This window comes from Lagopus muta, chromosome 1 (assembly GCF_023343835.1).
Source record: "Lagopus muta isolate bLagMut1 chromosome 1, bLagMut1 primary, whole genome shotgun sequence".
NCBI classification, from domain to species: Eukaryota; Metazoa; Chordata; class Aves; order Galliformes; family Phasianidae; genus Lagopus; species Lagopus muta.
In genome coordinates, this window is record NC_064433.1 from 102042234 (window position 1) to 102061171 (window position 18938).

At 42.3% G+C, this 18938-nt stretch overlaps 1 protein-coding gene and 1 long non-coding RNA gene across 3 annotated transcripts in view; both read right to left on the reverse strand.

The window, feature by feature from the left end:
• The window catches only part of LOC125703482 (amyloid beta precursor protein), a 202892-nt gene extending 198754 nt beyond the window's left edge, over positions 1-4138 (reverse strand). For both annotated transcript variants that reach the window (XM_048968045.1, XM_048968035.1), the window contains exon 1: positions 3913-4138. In XM_048968045.1, the coding sequence (XP_048824002.1) occupies positions 3913-3969 (57 nt within the window). In that variant the 5' untranslated portion in view covers positions 3970-4138. The remainder of the gene's footprint in view (positions 1-3912) is intronic.
• A 2936-nt stretch (positions 4139-7074) lies between these two features.
• Positions 7075-17162, reverse strand: LOC125703569 (uncharacterized). Its single transcript, XR_007380892.1, has 5 exons — positions 16894-17162; positions 13878-14030; positions 13240-13369; positions 9956-10049; positions 7075-7506 (listed from the first exon to the last, which is right to left on the reverse strand). It is a non-coding gene; the product is annotated as an uncharacterized LOC125703569 (long non-coding RNA).
• Between the last annotated feature and the right edge of the window lie 1776 nt (positions 17163-18938).

Below are 18938 nucleotides of genomic sequence, written 5' to 3' on the forward strand. Positions count from 1 at the left end.
TAGATAGATCACCTAACAACTTCAGTGAACATATTATCATACACAAACCCTATTATATGCTTACCACTAGCAGCCAATAATTGTTTCTTCATTGCCTAGATTGTCCGAATACAGCCAACACAAAAATGCAATGTACATACACATACATACACACACAACAATGTTAATGTCATACATGAAATATGCTAACATATAAGGTATCTTTAACACGTTTGTGTATATTACATTGACGTATTAGGTGATTTTAATGTGCACATGTACACATGATGCAAGCATGTACATTTACATGAACAAGCAGACTTTTAACCAAACATTTTTTTTATCCAACTACTAGTTATGACAGACCTTTTTAAAGTGCAGCGTCATAAGTTTTGAGGATCAAGTATGTAAGTTAAGCCTAGAGATAATGCCTTAAAAAAAAAATAAATACACAACAGCCTAGAGGCACACCTCAATCCAGAGATGAGCCAACCTTACCACGGACTCATCAGGGTTCCCTAGGCTCTGCCTTTGGAGCTCTATCTTCAGACCTGCCTGGAGAAAGCCCCAGGTAGCCTGGCTGAGCGTCCAGAACTGGCCCTTTTTTGGAGGTTGAACCAGAGTCATCCTGAGAAATCCTGTGATCCTATCAACTAATTTCTTGAACAATTCTCCATACTCAACAGCTCGTGTTAATTATTTTACTGAGCCATTGAGAAATGACTCTGTCGAGAAAAACACCTGCCAGTTCATCAAACAGCTAAATGAAATATTTATGCTCTGAAAGTACATTGCCAAGCTTTGTATTTTAAAAGGATGGACAATTAGAAGGAATCTTTGTACCTTTTCTTTGCAAAACATATAAACTATTTGTCCCCAACAGTTTTTAAACACAAGCCAAGAGAAAAGCCATCATGAAGTTGACTTCCACTTCCCACTGGTTTCCCCTACAAATCAGAATACTGCTTCATTAAAGCAGTTAAGAAAGGTCACCCACACTTGTCCCATAAATAGCTAATGGTGGAGGGGGAGAGGAGAAGAAAAAAAAAAAATCTCACAATCTTCACAATCTTGTCACCTTCATACATGCTCTGTGAGAAGTATGGCAGCTGATGACTTTTCACTTCAGAAAACACATCTAAAGAGAACAATAGTCTAGAAATTGTTGCTCATTATCCTAAAAGACAAGGAGGGCAGTGAGGGAGAAGCTCCCTTCTTCCCTCCTTTAGTTTATCCATTTGACTGCCAATGCACCAGAATCCATAATGCCTGCCCTGCCATTGCAGAATTTTAAGGAGGAAGTTCAAAGGGGATCTCTTAACAAAAAAAAAAAAAAAAACATTTCCCAGGGAAGGATCAAGAACAGAAGCAGAAGAACGAACTCAAATTCTGTAATGGAGGCAAAAGAAAAGCTTCCTTTACTGCCCATGTTACAGGAAGTCATTTTCAAAGATCTACTTAAAACTGAACAATTTAGAAACGAGTACTTGGAGCTTCCATTTAAAAAGAGACAAAAAAATAAAAGCTTAGAAATCACAGCATTAGACAGTTTTACAAAAAAGCTGCCAGGCAATATGCTTCTTGTGAGCTTACTTCCTGAGGGCCTGCTTGTATGCTATCAATGTCTTAGTAATTCCATTTCAGTTTGCTGGCATGAGAGTCCCGTTTATAAACATGGATCTACAGCAGTACTAGGCACGACAAATCGACACCCCAATTGTGTGCTAATTAGAAGAAATCTCAACATGCCAAACTGAGATCGTTCACTCAAATACACAGCTGCTGTCTACTGCATTTACCTACTGAAATCAGACAATACATAGGATGAAATTAAATGGTAACAATTGCCCAGTAGCTTCCTACCCCCTCCAAGTATGATTCACTTGGCTGCAAGTAGCATGCTAAGCAACTGCGACATCGCTGTAGCATCACTATGGTGTATTTCCTTCAGAGATGCAGAATATTAATCTACCTGTAATTTAAGAATGGAATTTCTTGTGTGTAATATTGCAAGGCTTTTAATTTTGTTCTTGTTTTCCCTTCTCCTTCTACCACACTCCCTCTGAAAACACAGATAGGTTCTTCTGCTGCTTTCCAAAATGCGTTTGTTAAAATGGCAGGAGAAACGGTTGAGTCTGGAGATGAGATCTCAAATCTAATTCAAACAAAAATTTCACACTTTAGCACACAAAGACAATGCAAGTGCAGTAAATGTGTGCATGCAATTCCTGTTATGAAATATTTAAATATTATAAAAGCAGCCGCTTGTTCAAATCATCAACCTTCAGTGTATCAAGATACAAAGAACCAAGATTAATCACAAGATTACCAGATGCAAGAAACTAACCCACCACCAAACAGAAAAAAAAGGGGAAAACTGCAAAGCCGCAAACACTGTCATGAATTGCCAGAACAAGATGGAAAGCTTCTGCACAAACAGTGCTGCCCATTTAAACAACTACTTCAAGGCAAAGAACGTCTCTGAAAATTCTGGATGCTACTCCAGCAGGCATCATGGAAAGGATGGGGCTGCAGATGAATGCAGGCTCTCCTCAGAATGGTTTTGATGCAAAACCCAAGCCCTCCTTCTTGTAAGTGCTTATACAGTGCCTCCAACTTTATACCTTTTTCCATATATATATATATATATAGATATAGATATATATATCCACACATATCTAAGGCTAGGGACAGAGAGATCCAATGAACCACACAGCGACGGGCACTGCTACCTGAAGCACTGTTCCAATTTTATTTCCCTTTATTTGGCTCCATCTAAGCACCCAAGGCAGAGATTTCCTTCTATTACTTTCAGGCAACAAACGGTTGCATCAAGCTAACACCCAAACGAGTTTTATAACTGGAAGCCATAAAGCCCTGAGCCTCTTCACAACCCTGCTCAGCGTTTCCCAGCCCGTGTCTGGAAGAGCAGCATCGGGCACAGGGACGGGCAGGTCCCCAAGAATAACCGGGTCCCGCGGCTCTCCGCCCGGCAGCGAGCCGAGCTCCGGGCTCTGGGTCCCGGCTGAGCGCCGGGTGCCAGTCCCGCGGGCTTCGTGGGGCAGAAGAGGCTGGGAGCAGAGGGCTCTCCGCACACCTTCACCGGGCGGCACCGGCTGCCCTCTGCGCTCAGCCCTGGGGGGACAAGAGGAGCCCACCCGCCCCCGCCCCACCGGGACCTCAGCGGAGGATGCCGCCGGGCCGGTGCTGCCCTGGCAGCACTGGGCAGCGGGGCAGGAGAAAGAAGAGGGCGATGCCGCCCACGGCCGGGCCGTCCGCCGTTCGCATGACGGCGCCCCTCTGCTGCACTGCAGCGGCGCCATCTTCTCGCGCTTCGCCGCCGCGCAGCCCCAGCCCGCCCCGCCGCAGGGAAACCCGCCCCGCGGCTCCGCACGGCTCTGCTCGGCACGGCACACCGCCCCCGCCCCGCGTCCCCGCCGCCCGGCTGCCGCGCCAGCCCCGCCGGGGGCTCCTCGCCGACGCCCCGCGCACCTGCGAGGGTGGTGCGCGACGGGGCGGGAGCGGTGCCTCCCCCGCCCGCCGCTCCGCCCGCCGCCCCCCGAGGCCCCGCGCCCCCCGCCCGGACGGCAAAGTTTCCCTTCCCCGACCATCGGCGGAGGAACCCCCGGGGACGCGCACCGTCCCCCCGAAAAGCCCGAAGGCAGCGGTGGGCGCAGGCAGCCGGGTGGCAGCGATGCGCGAGAGCCGCCGACCTCTCTCTCTGCCTCCGTTCTGCCCCCACCGCCCCCTCGCTCGGCGGGAGCGGCCCTATTGTTCGCCGGCGGCCGGGGAAGGACGCTCCGGCGCCGGGCAGGCACCGGGGACCTCCGCCGAGCCCCGCCGCAGGGGCGGCTCCGGGCAGACAAAGCCTTCGGGAGGCGCAGGAGGACGGCGGGAGCGAGCCCCCGCCCGACCGCCCCCTGCCCCGCTTACCTCGAGGGCCCGGGCGGCGCCGGCGGCCAGCAGCAGAAGGGCTAAGTGGGGCAGCATCGCGGCGGCCGAGAGGGGAGGGGGAGGAGGGAGAAGGGCGGCCGGCCGGCGGGACGCGCTGGGCTACGGCAGTAAATCCGCGGGGCCGCGCCGCTGCCGAGGAGAGCGACTGAGCTGCAGCGGCACCACTGAGCGCCGCGGCGGGGCCGGTCAGCTGATGGCCCGGCCCGCCCCCGAGCGGGCGGTGCGGCGCGGCCCGGCCCGGCCCTCCCGCCCCGCGGAGACCCCTAGCGGCCGCGCACGGGCGGAGCAGCACCGGCCCGCGGCGGCTCGGGGCGGTGCTGTGTGGTGAAAGCACCTCGGGGCCGGGCTCGGTCCTACGGGGAACCGGGCAGACCTTAGAATGTCTGGAAGGTGGAGTGTCTGCCTGCTCAGCCTCTCACACAATACATAATCTGTGTCCAAAACACTTGAGCGCACAACTGAGGCCTCAGCCTTCTGCTGTCAAGATAGCAGTGACCCCCGGCGTTGCTTTGCTTACTGCTAATTGCAAGATCAATGCAAAATTTGTGGAAGTCACTGAGAAATAATGCACACAGGAGCACTGACTGAACTAAGTGTCACAGCAGCTGAACGAGGAAGAAATCAAACTTCAGTCCTTTTTCACGTGGCTTGCAAGCAGAAGGGTTGTCGGGCCCTGAAACAGGCACCAAGCTGCTGGAGTACAAGAAGCGTGTGGACAATGCTCTCAGACATACAGTCTTTGGGTGGCACTGTGTGGAGCCAGGAGCTGTATTCAGTGATCCTTCTGGGTCCCTTCCAATTTGGAATATTTTATAATTCTATGAAATCCAGTTTGATGTTACCTGGAATGTTCTGTCTGAACTGCTGACCTTATGGCAGGCTCTCTACTCCCACTAAGGCCCACAAGAACACTGTTAACAGACCTCCTGTGCAACAGGGAAGTTCAGCCTGGTCACAGAAGGGACAAGTGAAGTCTCCCAAGCATGTGGTTTGGGGACGGAAGTCTGGGCTGCATCGTCCTCAGCACTCTTCTTGTGGAACCACAGATTACACTTAGTTGGAAGAGGCACACATAGATCACCAAGTCCAACTCCTGGCCCCACATGGGACTACCTGAAATTCAAAACCTACGCCAGAGAGTATTGTCCAAATGCATTTTGAACTCCAGCAGACTTATGTCCATGTTCTTTTCAAGTCAAAGCAGAAATCCACTGAGACTCAGTCCAAGCTTCATCTGATTCAGAGGGACGTTTATGGGACTGAAGCAGACAATTGCAGGGTCAGGCAGGCTGAAATATTTGGGAAGGCACCTCAGCGGCACAGCATTTTACCCCCATAGGCAAGCTCTAGATTCAGAAGATCATTCTCATGCAAATATGACATTTCTCATACAAATGAATGAACTGACAGTGTACCCTGGCTTTGGGGAATTGCTTGAGTCACACTCAGTGAATTTAAGCGGTCTCTGGCAACTAACAGCTGAGGCCCCTCCCTCCCCCTGTGTACAGATGTGAAGTATATCCCAGTGTAATTAAGTAGGTGCTTTTAAGAAATAGACCCATGACACAACACAACTTGTAAATTAAAATTGGTTAAATAACAACAATGGCAGGTTTAGCTGTAATAATTGTTATCTGCTTGTTAGGATAATGATTGTATGGCTTTAAGGGGTTAGGGAAGGATTTACTATGCAAATGTTCCCAACCAGTTGGCTTCTAAACCCAGCCAGAAGAAAGGCAGCAGTGGTTGCAAATCAGCAACATCCTGCTGGAGCTGATGGAGGTCATTCAAAAACAATTCTTCCCAGAAACAATGGAGGCAATCAGAAGGAAGCTCTTTATAAGTTCTGAAAAAAAAGAAGAAAAAAAAAAAAGAAAAAAAAAAGAATCCAGCTTCCACATGTATAGAAGACCAAAATAGATTCATGTCACTCTTCTATTATATATATTATTGGCTTGGTAGCTCTTTGCAAACGCTTCTTCCTAGCTCTGAATCCCAACAGTATTTCAACTGCAGTTTCTCTGGATGAGCCAAGCCTACATCCTCCCTCGTGGTGGGCCCCTTCTGCCCTTCACTGGGAGAAGGGCAAAGCCATGAGGTCGCACACCTCAGGGTGGTACAGGCTCAAGTGAAAACGTGTGGAAAAGTCAAAGGTTCAGGAAGGCCTAAGATGTAGGTCCAGCCCATTAATACAAACCAGTGACAAGACTTACCAAGGCCATAACTAAAGACTCCTTTGAAAGTCATTTGCAAGGTCTACAAAATCAAGAGATGGCCTGCTGATAGAAAACAAAGAAATTGTGTCCTATATTCCATTCTCTTTCCTCTTTCAGTATCTACACAGAAAGTCCGGTATGCTTTTTGCCTTGCTTTCTCTAACCTGTCTTATTTGGATAGAAATTCTTGGGATTGAAATAACCAGGCCTTGGAATTAGTCATAGCTGGAGTGCTACGAAAACCACTACCACTGCACAGCAGGATGAGTAATGAATATATATTCCCAAAGAAGAGGGCAGTACAGGCTGGATAACAGAATGATAGGGGGTACATAAGATAATCTGAGCAAACAATTGCAAACTATATCCAGATGTGATTTCTGTTATTCAATCTGAATGTAATAGCATTCAAAACAATGACCAAGCATGCACATCAGTCTTCATTTTTTTTTTGCCACTTTTGTGCTCTGCCTCTGTATCTTTCCGTGCAAATGATGCCAAATATTATTATACAGACTTTAATATATGATGTATATGTAATCATTGTTAATCTAGACAATTTGTTATGAGCACACCCATGAAGTAAGTTGATCTTACCTACAAATGCTGACATTATTCCCAAAAAGACAACAAAATACCATAGTCTGGTTCATAACCTCATGAAATACAGTGATAAATAAATAAATTGTCTTTCCATTGCACCAATACCTTGCTGCCATTACCAAAGCACCATGCTTTTGGATCAGACATATACTTTCTCACCAAATATAGTCCATTCATATGGGAGAGGGGACACAGGGAAATTTCAGTATTCTCCAACTCCCCTCCCAACATAATAGCTAAGATAAGGTATTTACTGGGGAAGGAAAAAGCAGTATAGACTTTGAACATTCAAATAATTTTAAGCAACACATTTCCCCTTAATGCTCCCATGGTTCTAATTGGAGGACTCCTACACAAGTCCTAAACAGAAAACAGACAGCCTGTGGCACGGATGCATTCACAGCATTGCCAGATGTCTCCTCATGTGTGCAAGTGGTTTTATAGAATACATGCCATTTCCTAATGTTCACTGAGTTTCTCATCATGGAGACTTCTTATCATGCACACCAGCAAAATTCTTGTTATCAGCCTCTGCTGTATCTTATTCATATTACGGACGATTCCTCAGTCAGATTCTTTCAGGCTAACACTACAGCCAGTGCTTTCACTAGGATGATTTCTTTTGTTCTCACTGCTGCATGTTGGCAGACTTGAGTTCTGGTCCAGCCTTTAATGCTGACTCACTGTCTCATTCTGGAGTCACTTCACTTCAGTCTCCACATTTTCTTCACCGTGGTTAACACTGTTTCCCTGCCTTTGTGATTCATGCAGGGAACAATACAAAGCACTAAGGTTAGTATTTCTGAGCGAACCTTTGGAAGCCGAGGAGTTGAATTTTACTGAACCTTCCGCGTTGGTCCCAGCTAAGGAGCTCTTCTGTACTCTGGGAACTTCTACACATAAATTAGCAATTTGTTCCAGACAACTCCAGCAGGAATTTGTATTTTCTAATAGCATGGAATTAATTTTAATGGCAAACCTTTAGGCTTTCATGATTCACCTTGAACCACTGCAGGTATAATTAATCTGCTTACTGTCATACAAGCGTCCTCTAGAGACAGTCTTTCCTTTTGAGTCAGCTGGCAGCCCTGAGAAAGAGTCTCTAAATATTAATCCAAAATGGGAAGAGAGAGATTGAGCCTAATCAAGCCTACACAAGTATGTGCTGTTGGCAATAACAATAGGTGCGGATAGGATCTCAAAGATTGAACAGTCGATCCTTGTCTGAATTCTGCAGAGCACCTTTAGTTTTTGGCTTGTACAGATGTAGGTAGCCAGTAGCCATAGCGACCTACTCAAATGCAAATGATTTGTTCTGTGTAGCACAGAAGTATTAGGAGTTGATGATATCTGCTGGAGCAGGTACATAATGCAACGAATGGCAGAGCCAAGCAAATAATGAGATCACAGTCCAAAATCCCAGGAGTGCTCGGCCAAGGAAATGAAATGGAGCTGCGAACAACAACGATTGCTCTAGCGATTAGGATGTGAACACATATAGCCACCACTCCGTGCCAAACAAACACAGTACTATTATGGCTCCTCCCTTTGTTGCTTGCTGGTGGTGTCAATAGGGAGGTGGTGTTCAGAATGGCTGCTTATTCAATTAGTTCAGTCTCCTTTATTTTGTCTACTCAACTGTTATATGATGCAAATGTTCCTAGACCAATCTGGATTTAACTTTAACTTCTTTCTTTTTTTTTCTTTTTTTTCTTTTTTCCCAGTGCTTACCCTGAACCTTCCTAGATATTTTTGGTCCCATGCCTTTGTGTGGGCAATTTACCAGGATATTATTGCAGGTGCAGGCTTTCAGGTGTGATTTTTCTTCACTGTCCTACATCCAAAAAACTCAGTACAAACAGCTCTCTCCCAATAAATAAAAAAATCACCCTACAGTACAAGAAGCAAATTTCTTTTCAGGCAAGTCGTGTTTCTCATTGTTCAGAGAACAATAAGCATTTCTGAATGACTAAAGCAAACCCTTGAGAGCATCTAACTGCACAGCAACTATGCAAATGACATTTAGCGATTTGCACCCCTGCAACCAAAACTTTGGATGTAATTTGTTGTACGTGTTGGGAAGGCTGCTAAATGAAATACTTACTGTTCTCTCAGTCGCTTTTCAGCAGCTTATTCTACTATGATTTTGTCCACTCAGACTCAACATTGCAGTTCATGGTGCTAATGTCCCAAATCATTATTTAATTAAAATAGAGTCAATTAACAGGCTGTATTTAATTTCTCTCAATCTTTGATTGCACTTAGCAGTATGCAGAAGTCATTAAGTAATTTTCTGTCTCTCAGAGATTTACTTTTTTTTTTATTATTTTTTTTATTTTTTTATTTTTTGTCCCTTCCTGTTTTTCCATCATGCTTTGCCCCTGTCTCCATAGACAAAGGTTTCTAGAGCTTTGTCCATGTCAGATTCTCCTCTAAAGGACTGGCCCTTCTGCAGCTTTGCCCAGAGCTTTCTTGTTGCCATCTGCCTGTCCCTCTCCAAAGACCAGGAATTCTCAACACTCCCCTCAGCTGTAGAGCTCCAGTTATTTCCTCTCCTCCACACTATATGACTGAACATATCAGTATACTGATTATTCCTTTTACAGACATTTTACAAGAGAGAAGGGTGCTGCTGGTAAATCAATCAACTGTTCTTGAATGTAGTGAAGTTATTAAACAAAGAGCTTAGAGTTTTTGTAATGGCTTTTTCCAGGCCATACAAGTCTTCCACGTATGCCCAAATGGAGTTCAAGTTAAGAAGTGGTCTCTGGCTGGGCACAACGAGATGTTTGTACAAAAATTTATTTCAAAATTGTCTTGAAATTGAAATAAAAAATGGAAACAGGGAATTTAGCAGAAATATGTACGTGGATACACATTTGCAAAATGTATCTTAAGATTCTGAATTTAGTTAACCAGGCACTTTTGTACAGAATGAAAAGATACATTGTTATTTTGGTTCTTTCAGCATAGTATCTTAGATCCTGAAATGCTTTCAGCCTGCTAACACAACAGGTTGAGATGTTTGGAGACCATCATACCACCTGTGGATCTGAATACAATGCTCAGCTTGATTTTGACAGCCTCAGCTAGTATGTAATAGGTAAAACAAAAACTATAAATTTAAGAACAGTAGCAGGCCCCACTTAACACACAACAACCTTGTCAAAAAAAACTTTAATAAAAGCATCCTCATTCCTCACCTTGCTTGTATAGGAAGCTTCACCACATAACTTAGACTTTCCTCAGCTGTCCCTGGAGAAAAAATAGAGCAGCTCTTCTGAAGGCTGTGAAAATCTGAAGCAGTAAACAGAAACTATTTAGAGGAAGTGAAGTCTGAGGCCTTTACGTAATAACAAATTTGGTTAGAACACAACTCTATCAGTGTTCAACAAGCTACAAGGAAGTCTCTCAAGCTATAAGCCTGAACTTCAAATATGGGCAAAAAGCAGCCGATCCACGAAACTGTTACACAGGTACAGGGATAGTGCATAGCTGCCACTGGTTTCTATGTCTTCACTCCCTGAAGAGCCGTCTGTAAGACAGAAAGCACTTGAATGGCCGTGGGTTCTGCTGAGGGTCAAACAATGGAGCTGTAAATGACTGCGACTGTGCTTTAGCTCCAGAAAACTACCTGGGGCTTTCACTCTTGCAACTGCCACAGTTTTCCACTACAATATCAGTATGTTTGCATTCCCAGTACCGTGCCATAGCAGCATTTGTTATGCCGTTTCTGAGCAAGAGGAGTAGGAGGCTGGGGGAAAAGAGTGCATCTGCAACTCTCCTACCTCTCCATTTGTAAATTCATATTAGGAGTTCGAGAAAGAATATCATGGAATAGCCTGTGTAGTGCCTAGCTGTGGGATATTGTTATAAAAGTGGAAACAAACTAGAAAAAAAAAAAAAAGTATCCTCATAAAAACTGCATGCAGCTACAGAACATGGCATATTTCATCTTCTATGTGATACCCCACATCATATGTCTAGGCTAATAAGCACACATGACACAGTACAAATCAGGCAGCTTGGTGGGACAGTTGATACTGTTCTGGGGCAAGGACCAATATCATCTAACCTTGCCTTGAAAAATTAGCTGTATCTACTAACATTGATATGGGCATTTCCACAAAGCATAAGGCACAGTGCAGCTAAGCAGATTAGATCATCAAAATATTAGTGAGCTCTTCTAAGAGATTCATTTCTATAGTCTCATCCTATAACTGAAATCACTGTTGAGAAGCCAGAAGCATAATAAAGCAGCTGCAGAGCAGCATGGGAGCAGACAAGTTGAGTCCATCTAGGAATTGCAAGTATCCTTTATAAAATGCTCACAGTACTAGAAGCAGGAAAGTTTGATCACAAGCATGTAAATCAGTGACTGAAGTAGTTTTGCAGTGGATGATTTTGTATTGAAGGAGATGGCGGGAGGGGTGGGAGGGGTGGAATTGCAATGAAGAGCTGTAGACCATTCCGTATACAAAAATACTGCCATTCTTAGATCCTCTGTGCTTTGTAATCACCTCACTGTTTCTCTCAACAACACAATTTTAAAATATTTCTTCAAATTCATTTGATGCATGTCTGCCTTATTCCTTGACTTAGAGCAGAGACTCCAAAACGTGTTGAGAGTAGGGGAGTAAGTGAAGTTTTTTTCCCATGCAGTTGCATTTGTGAAAGGCACTCATTGGAACAATTTTGGTTCCACTGAAAAAGCTTTAAAACCAGACTATGCATGCTGATAAGATAAAGCAAGGCTCCTCTCGTCAGCTGCTAACACACAGACCCTGTGTCACAACATGATCACACCTACTGCACAAGGCTTGTACCTGCTGTACCTTCCACCTCAGCACTCAATGGAGCAGGAGCCCTAGGGCTAGGGTTGGGTCCCAGGCACCTGTGCAGTTCACGTGGCTTGTTTATTCAGGCACCCATCAGCAGAGGTGTGAATGTCAAAATATTCATGGAAACAGAGATGCTGACATTATTCTTTGCATTTTTATAATGAGCTACCAGCAAAATGTTGAGAGTGATAGGGCTGCTTTTATAATAGCACAGAAATATGCAGAGTTAAAGATGATCAGTGTCATGTCAGACTTTTTTCCCCTCCAAACATCAATACAGTGTGATAGAGAGAACAGGTTCTGACACCTGCATATGCAAGCTTATCTTTGTACACAAAAGAAAGACCGCCCTGGGAACTAACTTTTCAATTCAGCTGATTGCGAACAACTGCACTGCATAATCATAGAGTGAGTCACAACAAACTGTAAAAGCTAATATCCAGTAAAGCTTGCCTAGTCCTGTTTTCAACAGTGATTTGCCTGAAGTTGACTTAATTTCATTTAAAGTGACTTTTGAAAATGTGAGAAATTATTCTGAAATCTCTGAGGTTATTTTGAGTATGTCACCTGACTTGACTTGCCCATTCATTGCCCCAAATGGAGCCTTAACTGTTTCTCATATTAAATAGCCAGAACCCCTAGCCGCATTTTTTAAAAGGTGGCAATGGTTGTACAGCATAGGTGAAGTGGCAAATATATGTCATTTGCTTTGAATGTGGAATGTGATACTCTCAGGAATGCATGTAGCAGATGTTCTGTTTTACGAGATAGAAAGAAATTCTTATGGCAGAGAATTAATGAAAAGTTATACTGAAAATAGCAACATCTAAAAACATAACAGCAAATATTTCTATCATAATAACCATACAGCATATATATATATATATAATAGCATGGCTACAATCCTAAACATATTGAAAGTAATAAACGGACATAAATTATGATGGCCAATCTCCAAAATCTGGTGGAAAAAAAAGGAGAAAAGTAAGCAGATAAATCCAACATTACTGGCTACAATTTCTAAGTTGTTTCACTTGGTTTCTTATGCTTTTGTAGCAAATGTAGTATGCTTATTGTCACATTGTGAAAGCATGTATTCCTTTTTTCTTCTCCTTCCACTTAAATATTGTATATATACTGAGAAATTTGTTACATATGTAATTATATTAAATAGGTAGTACGTACTTTCTATTGCATATATATTTTTAATTGTTTTTCTCTTGAGGCAGTTGTAGGCATAATTATATATCTAGATAAGAAAAACAGTCCTGGTTCCCATTAACCACATGGGTTGATGGAACCCACATGTTACTACTGTAACAACATTGGTGACATTCAAAACTGACTGAACCATCCTGATCACTTAATTGTAAGAAGAAAGTCTAAGAAAAAAGGACTTGTTGTTCTTATTACATGCTTACAGACTGATCCAAGTCTCTCTCATCATCATCAAACAATCACATTTCTATGAACTAGCAGATATCAGACAGATTTTTCAGGGAACAATCTTCAGGTCTCCAATTCATGTTAAGGAATGCTGAAGATATTCTGGTGCTATTGCACAGCCCTCTAAACCAACCATTGTGCAAGTGACCCAAGAACCCAGGCTTTTCCATCTTCTGTCATACTCCAGCACCAGTACTTACATAATGAGTCCTCTCAGAAGCTGATTTGGTGGAAATATATATCTTTTTCAGGGATAAGATTTGGTTTTGCAGTCATCCCAATCTACGTAGGCTTCAATTGTCATGGAACCGCAGCCTCATTCTTCAGAATCTAGATGGGAAGAGACATTAAAAATCAATGTGCTGAAATTACCACCATACATATTTATATATATACATACACATGTATGTGAATACATACATATATACATGGGAATCACCATATTAAGGATGTTTTTATTCTGTTCCTGTGGAACAGCACTATCTACTATCATTATTCAGATGTTAATGGTATACTGTTCAAGATCAATTACAAATTACCTAAATTCCTTCAGGCATCTATGTTAAGAAAAAACACAAAAGGAAAGAAATTATGTATAGCAGCGAGAATGCACATGGCTAGTATACTTCAAACACATTTTAGCTAAACTTTGTAAGCTATATAACATGTTGTAACAGCAGCTTGAATTAAGCAGCAGTATCCATAGGAAGTATTCAACTTATTCTGTGGTATGCCTCTGCCTGTGCAGGCAAGGCATCCATGTTAAGGAGAAAATGTGGACAGAAAATATTGTGACATATTTAAATACATGTTTTGACTTAATATATTCACATTATACCTGGGCAGCATTAGTCAAAATGACACGCTGTGCTTTTCAAAACCATTCAGTGTTGACATAGTTCCACTCTCAAGTAAAAGTCGGTAGGAGTTCTACTGCTGACTTCCACAGAATGTAAGCCAATGTTGAGCACTTCTGAAAATAGCTTTCCATCTGTATATTTATTCAAATGAAGAGGGGCTGTTAGTAGAAATGGAAATGGAAAAAAAAAAAAAAGTTTTTAATTTTAAAAACTAAAGTTAAATAAGAATTACTCCACTAGAAATCTAAAACACAAGAAACACCTAGGCAAATTTGAACACTTTATGATGGAGAACAGCTCAGTTGCTCCAGGTGACACAGCTATGGAATTTCTGAGGTCATTAGAAACCACTGACCCTATATGAATGGCATTTCACACTCTCAGTAGGTAGACGAGAACTCTAATGGAAGTGCCTATAAGTTACAAGCTATAAGTAATAACCCCCTCCCAAAAGAAATTATTTTATCAGCCAAGGTAGATTTCATTCAGGTAGATTTCTACTTCATCATTTCCCAAAGCAGACTTCTTTTTTTTTTTTTTTTTTTTTTGGCTGCTAAATCCAGTTGCTTTATTTAAAGGAATAACCATGTGAGAGATGTCCGTTGGCTCTCAGTCAACAATACATCGACTGTGGCCAATATTTAACGTACAAGTAGCCCTCCTGATTTCAGAGAGGCCTCTGGTGTGCTGGAAGTTAAATAGTTACACAAGGACATTGTTGACTCAATGCTCTTCAATTCCTGAAGGCTCACTTTTGAATAGTGAAGTTTACTACAGAATCAAGGTCTAGAGAATGTAATTAACTTTGCTGTGGTGGTGGATTTATTTGTTGGTTTGTTTGTTTACGTTTCCCTCCAGATACTGAAGAACCAATAATGCTTTATAGCATCATAGAATGGCCTGGGTTGAAAAGGACCACAGTGATCATCTAATTTCAATCCCCTTGCTATGTGCAGGTTCACCAACCAGCAGACCAGGCTGCCCAGAGCCACATCCAGCCTGGCCTTGAATGCCTCCAGGGATGGGGCATCCACAGCCTCCTTGGGCAACCTGTTACAGTGCCTCACCACCCTCCGTGTGAAAAACTTCTTCCTCATATCTAACCTAAACCTCCCCTGTCTCAGTTTTAAACCATTCCTCTTGTCCTACCACTATCCACCCTTGTAAACAGCCATTCCCCCTCCTGTTTATACACTCCCTTCAAATACTGGAAGGCCACAATGAGGTCTCCCTGGAGCCTTCTTTTCTCCAAGCTAAACGAGCCCAGTTCCCTCAACCTTTCTTCATAGCAGAGATGCTCCAGACCTCCAATCATCCTAGTGGCCCTCCTCTGGACTCATTCCAAGAGCTTTACCAATTCTGCTTGTAGGTTTGTGCCAACAACTGTCAAAAGTACAGAAAGCCTCACAACTAATGCTGCACTTGAAATAATTTTGCCCTTTGGTAGTATAAAGTTGACACAGTTCAAGTTGAAAGAACCCAGATGAAATCTGTTAGATTTAGACCAGACAATCCCATTGAGAAGATGAAAAATAAAGTTCAAATAAACTTTGTGAAAACTGCTGCAGATTTTGGTCATTCTGACTTTCCACAGATTATTTTAAGTTCTAGCACTCATCCCTCAACCCAGCATAAGCTGGCCTGCCCATGTTGGTCTGTGGTTGACAGTTCTGCTTCAAGTGCATTCTTCCATGTAAGTACCCCTGTGTTTAGGCAAGAGTTGGAGCATGTTATTAATGAATCACAGATTAATGGATTATTAATGAATCAAATGAAGATTTCTCAGACATTTGTACAACTATAGTCCAAGGGCTAGGATTATTTCTTTTACCTGTATTCAGTACTACACAGCAAACACTAACTCATTTGCACATACACAAATAATTAGTAAAAACACCACAGTGACTGCACAGTTCTCTACCTGCGGAGACAACAGTTGTGTTTTGTGTTTATCGTTTATCTGAAGGAAGACAGTATATGAGTCCAGAAAAGCAGAAGAAAAAGACATTTTTTCACCAAAGGATTGTTCATTTCCTCTCATCCGTGTCTCTGAAATCACTACAAGTGGACATGTGCACTGACCTTTATTGACTACAAAGCAATGCTATGTAAGCCTCTTCATCACAAATCACCTTGTTTATCTGTGCATGTCATTTCTGTTCAGATTATGGAGTGTTTTTCAGTCTTTTGCTGGGTATACTTTCCTAATGTCTTTTATAACGTGCAATAAGTTATGAGCAGAGCTGGAAACTTCTCCATAGCTAGATCTACAACACAATCTGTTATTGTTTCAGGATATGATTTAATAGAAGTTATGCTCCTCTAGTCTCATGCACACATCTGCCAAAATGTTCAATTTAAGTAAATTGTGTTAGGAATGAAGTCATACTGTCATACACGATAGTAATGGAAATTGGCTGATTACATTTTGTACTATAAAGAGCTTGGTCTCATTATAGCAAGAGATTCAATGCTGTTTTTATATTAAAAAAAAAAAAAAAAAAAAAAAAAAAAGACTGTCTGAAGTAATGACAATGTCAAGTAAGAAGATACTGGAACATATCTCTTTAGGCTCAAGTCTGCATTAATCTCAATATTGAAAACAGAAAGAGCACAGGCATTATGAGTGGCTGAAGGAGTTGGGATTGTTCAGCCTGGAGGAGGCTCAGGGGAGACCTTATTGCTCTCCATAACTATCTGAAGAGAGGTTGTAGTGAGCTGGAGGTTGGCCTCTTCTCTAGTGTAACTAGTGGTAGAACTAGAGGGAATGGCTTCAAGCTGTGCCAGGGGAGATTTAGGCTGGACATTAGGAAATACTACTTTTCTGAAGGAGAGGTCAGGCACTGGAATGGACTGCCCAGGGAGGTGGTGGAGTCACCGAGCCTAGGGGTGTTCAAGGAATGTTTGGATTTTGTGCTGAGGGACATGGTTTAGTGAGAACTATTGGTGATAGGTGGATGGCTGGACTGGATGATCTCAAAGGTCTTTTCCAACCTTGGTGTTTCTGTGATTCCATGATTCTTATCAACCTGAGCAGATCTTCCATTTCTCTGTACACCAAATTTGAAGACAGACTTGTATACAATTTCCTTTAAAAAACAAAAAACAAAACATCAGCAAAAAAACATAAACATACCAAACTAAAAAAAAATCTCCACTACCAAAAGATATCCAAGTACACACAGAGAGTTAAAATTAAAGGAAGTTAATGTTGGCATGAACTGAAGTCAACACCAGTAAACATCATATAAAGATATGATAGATTCATGCCAATAAATCAATAGGTAACGTAAGAGCTTTATGAGTTTTGGCAGTCCTCTTGGCCCAGACGTTTTTGCAGGCAAAACAAAGTGGAGATATTATCTTTTACTGTTAGTGTGAGATTGTGATTTAAAGCATTTAGATTTTTTTTCTATAGGGCAGACTGAGTTCACACTGAAGTGAGGGCTCTGTTAAGATAAATAACAGCAGTGAACAGAGACAAGCCAAGAATAATGAATATGTTTCACAAATAATAAATATTTTAAAGTCAGTGCTTTGAATAGTGCTCCTGCTTTCTAGATACTTCCACCTACTTTTAGTTGGATCTAACTTTGTAAATAATATTTCATTATGATGCTAAAAGCTGTGCATATAAAATTAATCAAAATGGACAAGTGTGGCTGATGAAAAGAGCAAGATTTTGTCAATAAAAGTGAAAATGCCATCTAAAGAAGTATGGAGTACCATTATTTTGCCACTTTTGGCATTTGTATTGGCATCCAAAGACTTGTGGATATGTTTATAACTACTCACTGAGATGACGGAGAGCAAACCCAATCATTTTTGTGAGGAAGAAGAGTGCCAAGTAGAAAATGACAGAGGCAACCAAAAGAATGTCATCTCAAAATTTTCATTCAGGAAGGCTTCTAAGGGAGTGCACAACTCCAAGTACTTGAATAAATGCATTGAAATGAAGATTTTTTTTTTTTTTCAAGTAGTACGTATCTCTGAGCAACGAAACAATGAGCTCTGCTGACCTCAGTAAGGTTGCTTGCACTTGGGAGGAGAGGCTACCAACATCTCTGCCCCTCCCTGAGACTATAAAGGTACAACAGTTTCAGTAAAATTCCCCCTAAACTGCTGTAGCTAATATATATATTTTTAAATCCTACAAGGAACTCCCCCCCCCAGTAAAAACTTTCTAGGTTATATAGTTAACTGGCTACTGGGTTTATTAAGATGAGCAGCATGACTGAAACAAGAGCTTAGCATGAATTGTAAAGTCCAGCTAAAACCTTCAAATTCCTATCCCAGCAAACTGAATTTGTGGGTAGAAGGTCCTTTATACAAATCAAGACACAGTTGTACACTTGGCAATTCCTTATTTAATGTTGCAACCTCTGTATCATAAAGCTTCACTGTAGTTGGGTGCTGAAGAGAAAACTCATCTTTTATGACATTCTTAAAAAGGGGACATTTCATTGTTCTTGTCATTACATGATAAATGCTTCTGGAGAACATAAATCTTTTATGAATTGTTTCAGCACCAGAATGGTACACTTAATGAACTGCTAACTTCAAAGTACATCAGAAGCCCTATACTCAGAATTTTTGTATTTCAATTCTTTTCTCTCTCTCCTTCCCTTCCCTTCCCTTCCCTTCCCTTCCCTTCCCTTCCCTTCCCTTCCCTTCCCTTCCCTTCCCTTCCCTTCCCTTCCCTTCCCTTCCCTTCCCTTCCCTTCCCTTCCCTTCCCTTCCCTTCCCTTCCCTTCCCTTCCCTTCCCTTCCCTTCCCTTCCCTTCCCTTCCCTTCCCCCATCTCCCTTCCTTTCTATTTTTTCATTTTTATTAAGCTACAAGGGACAGTAGTAGTCATGTGGAGTCAGTCTGAGGCACACATGCGTGATAGGGATGCATTGTACTCTGTCAAGTTCTGACGCGCATTCTTTTTGAAGGTGATTATTGATTCTCTGCCTCTGCAAGAAGCCAAAAAAAAAAAAAAAAAAAGTTGAGAATTTTAATCATGTCTTAAGGAAAAAAAGAAAATCCCAACCTTGC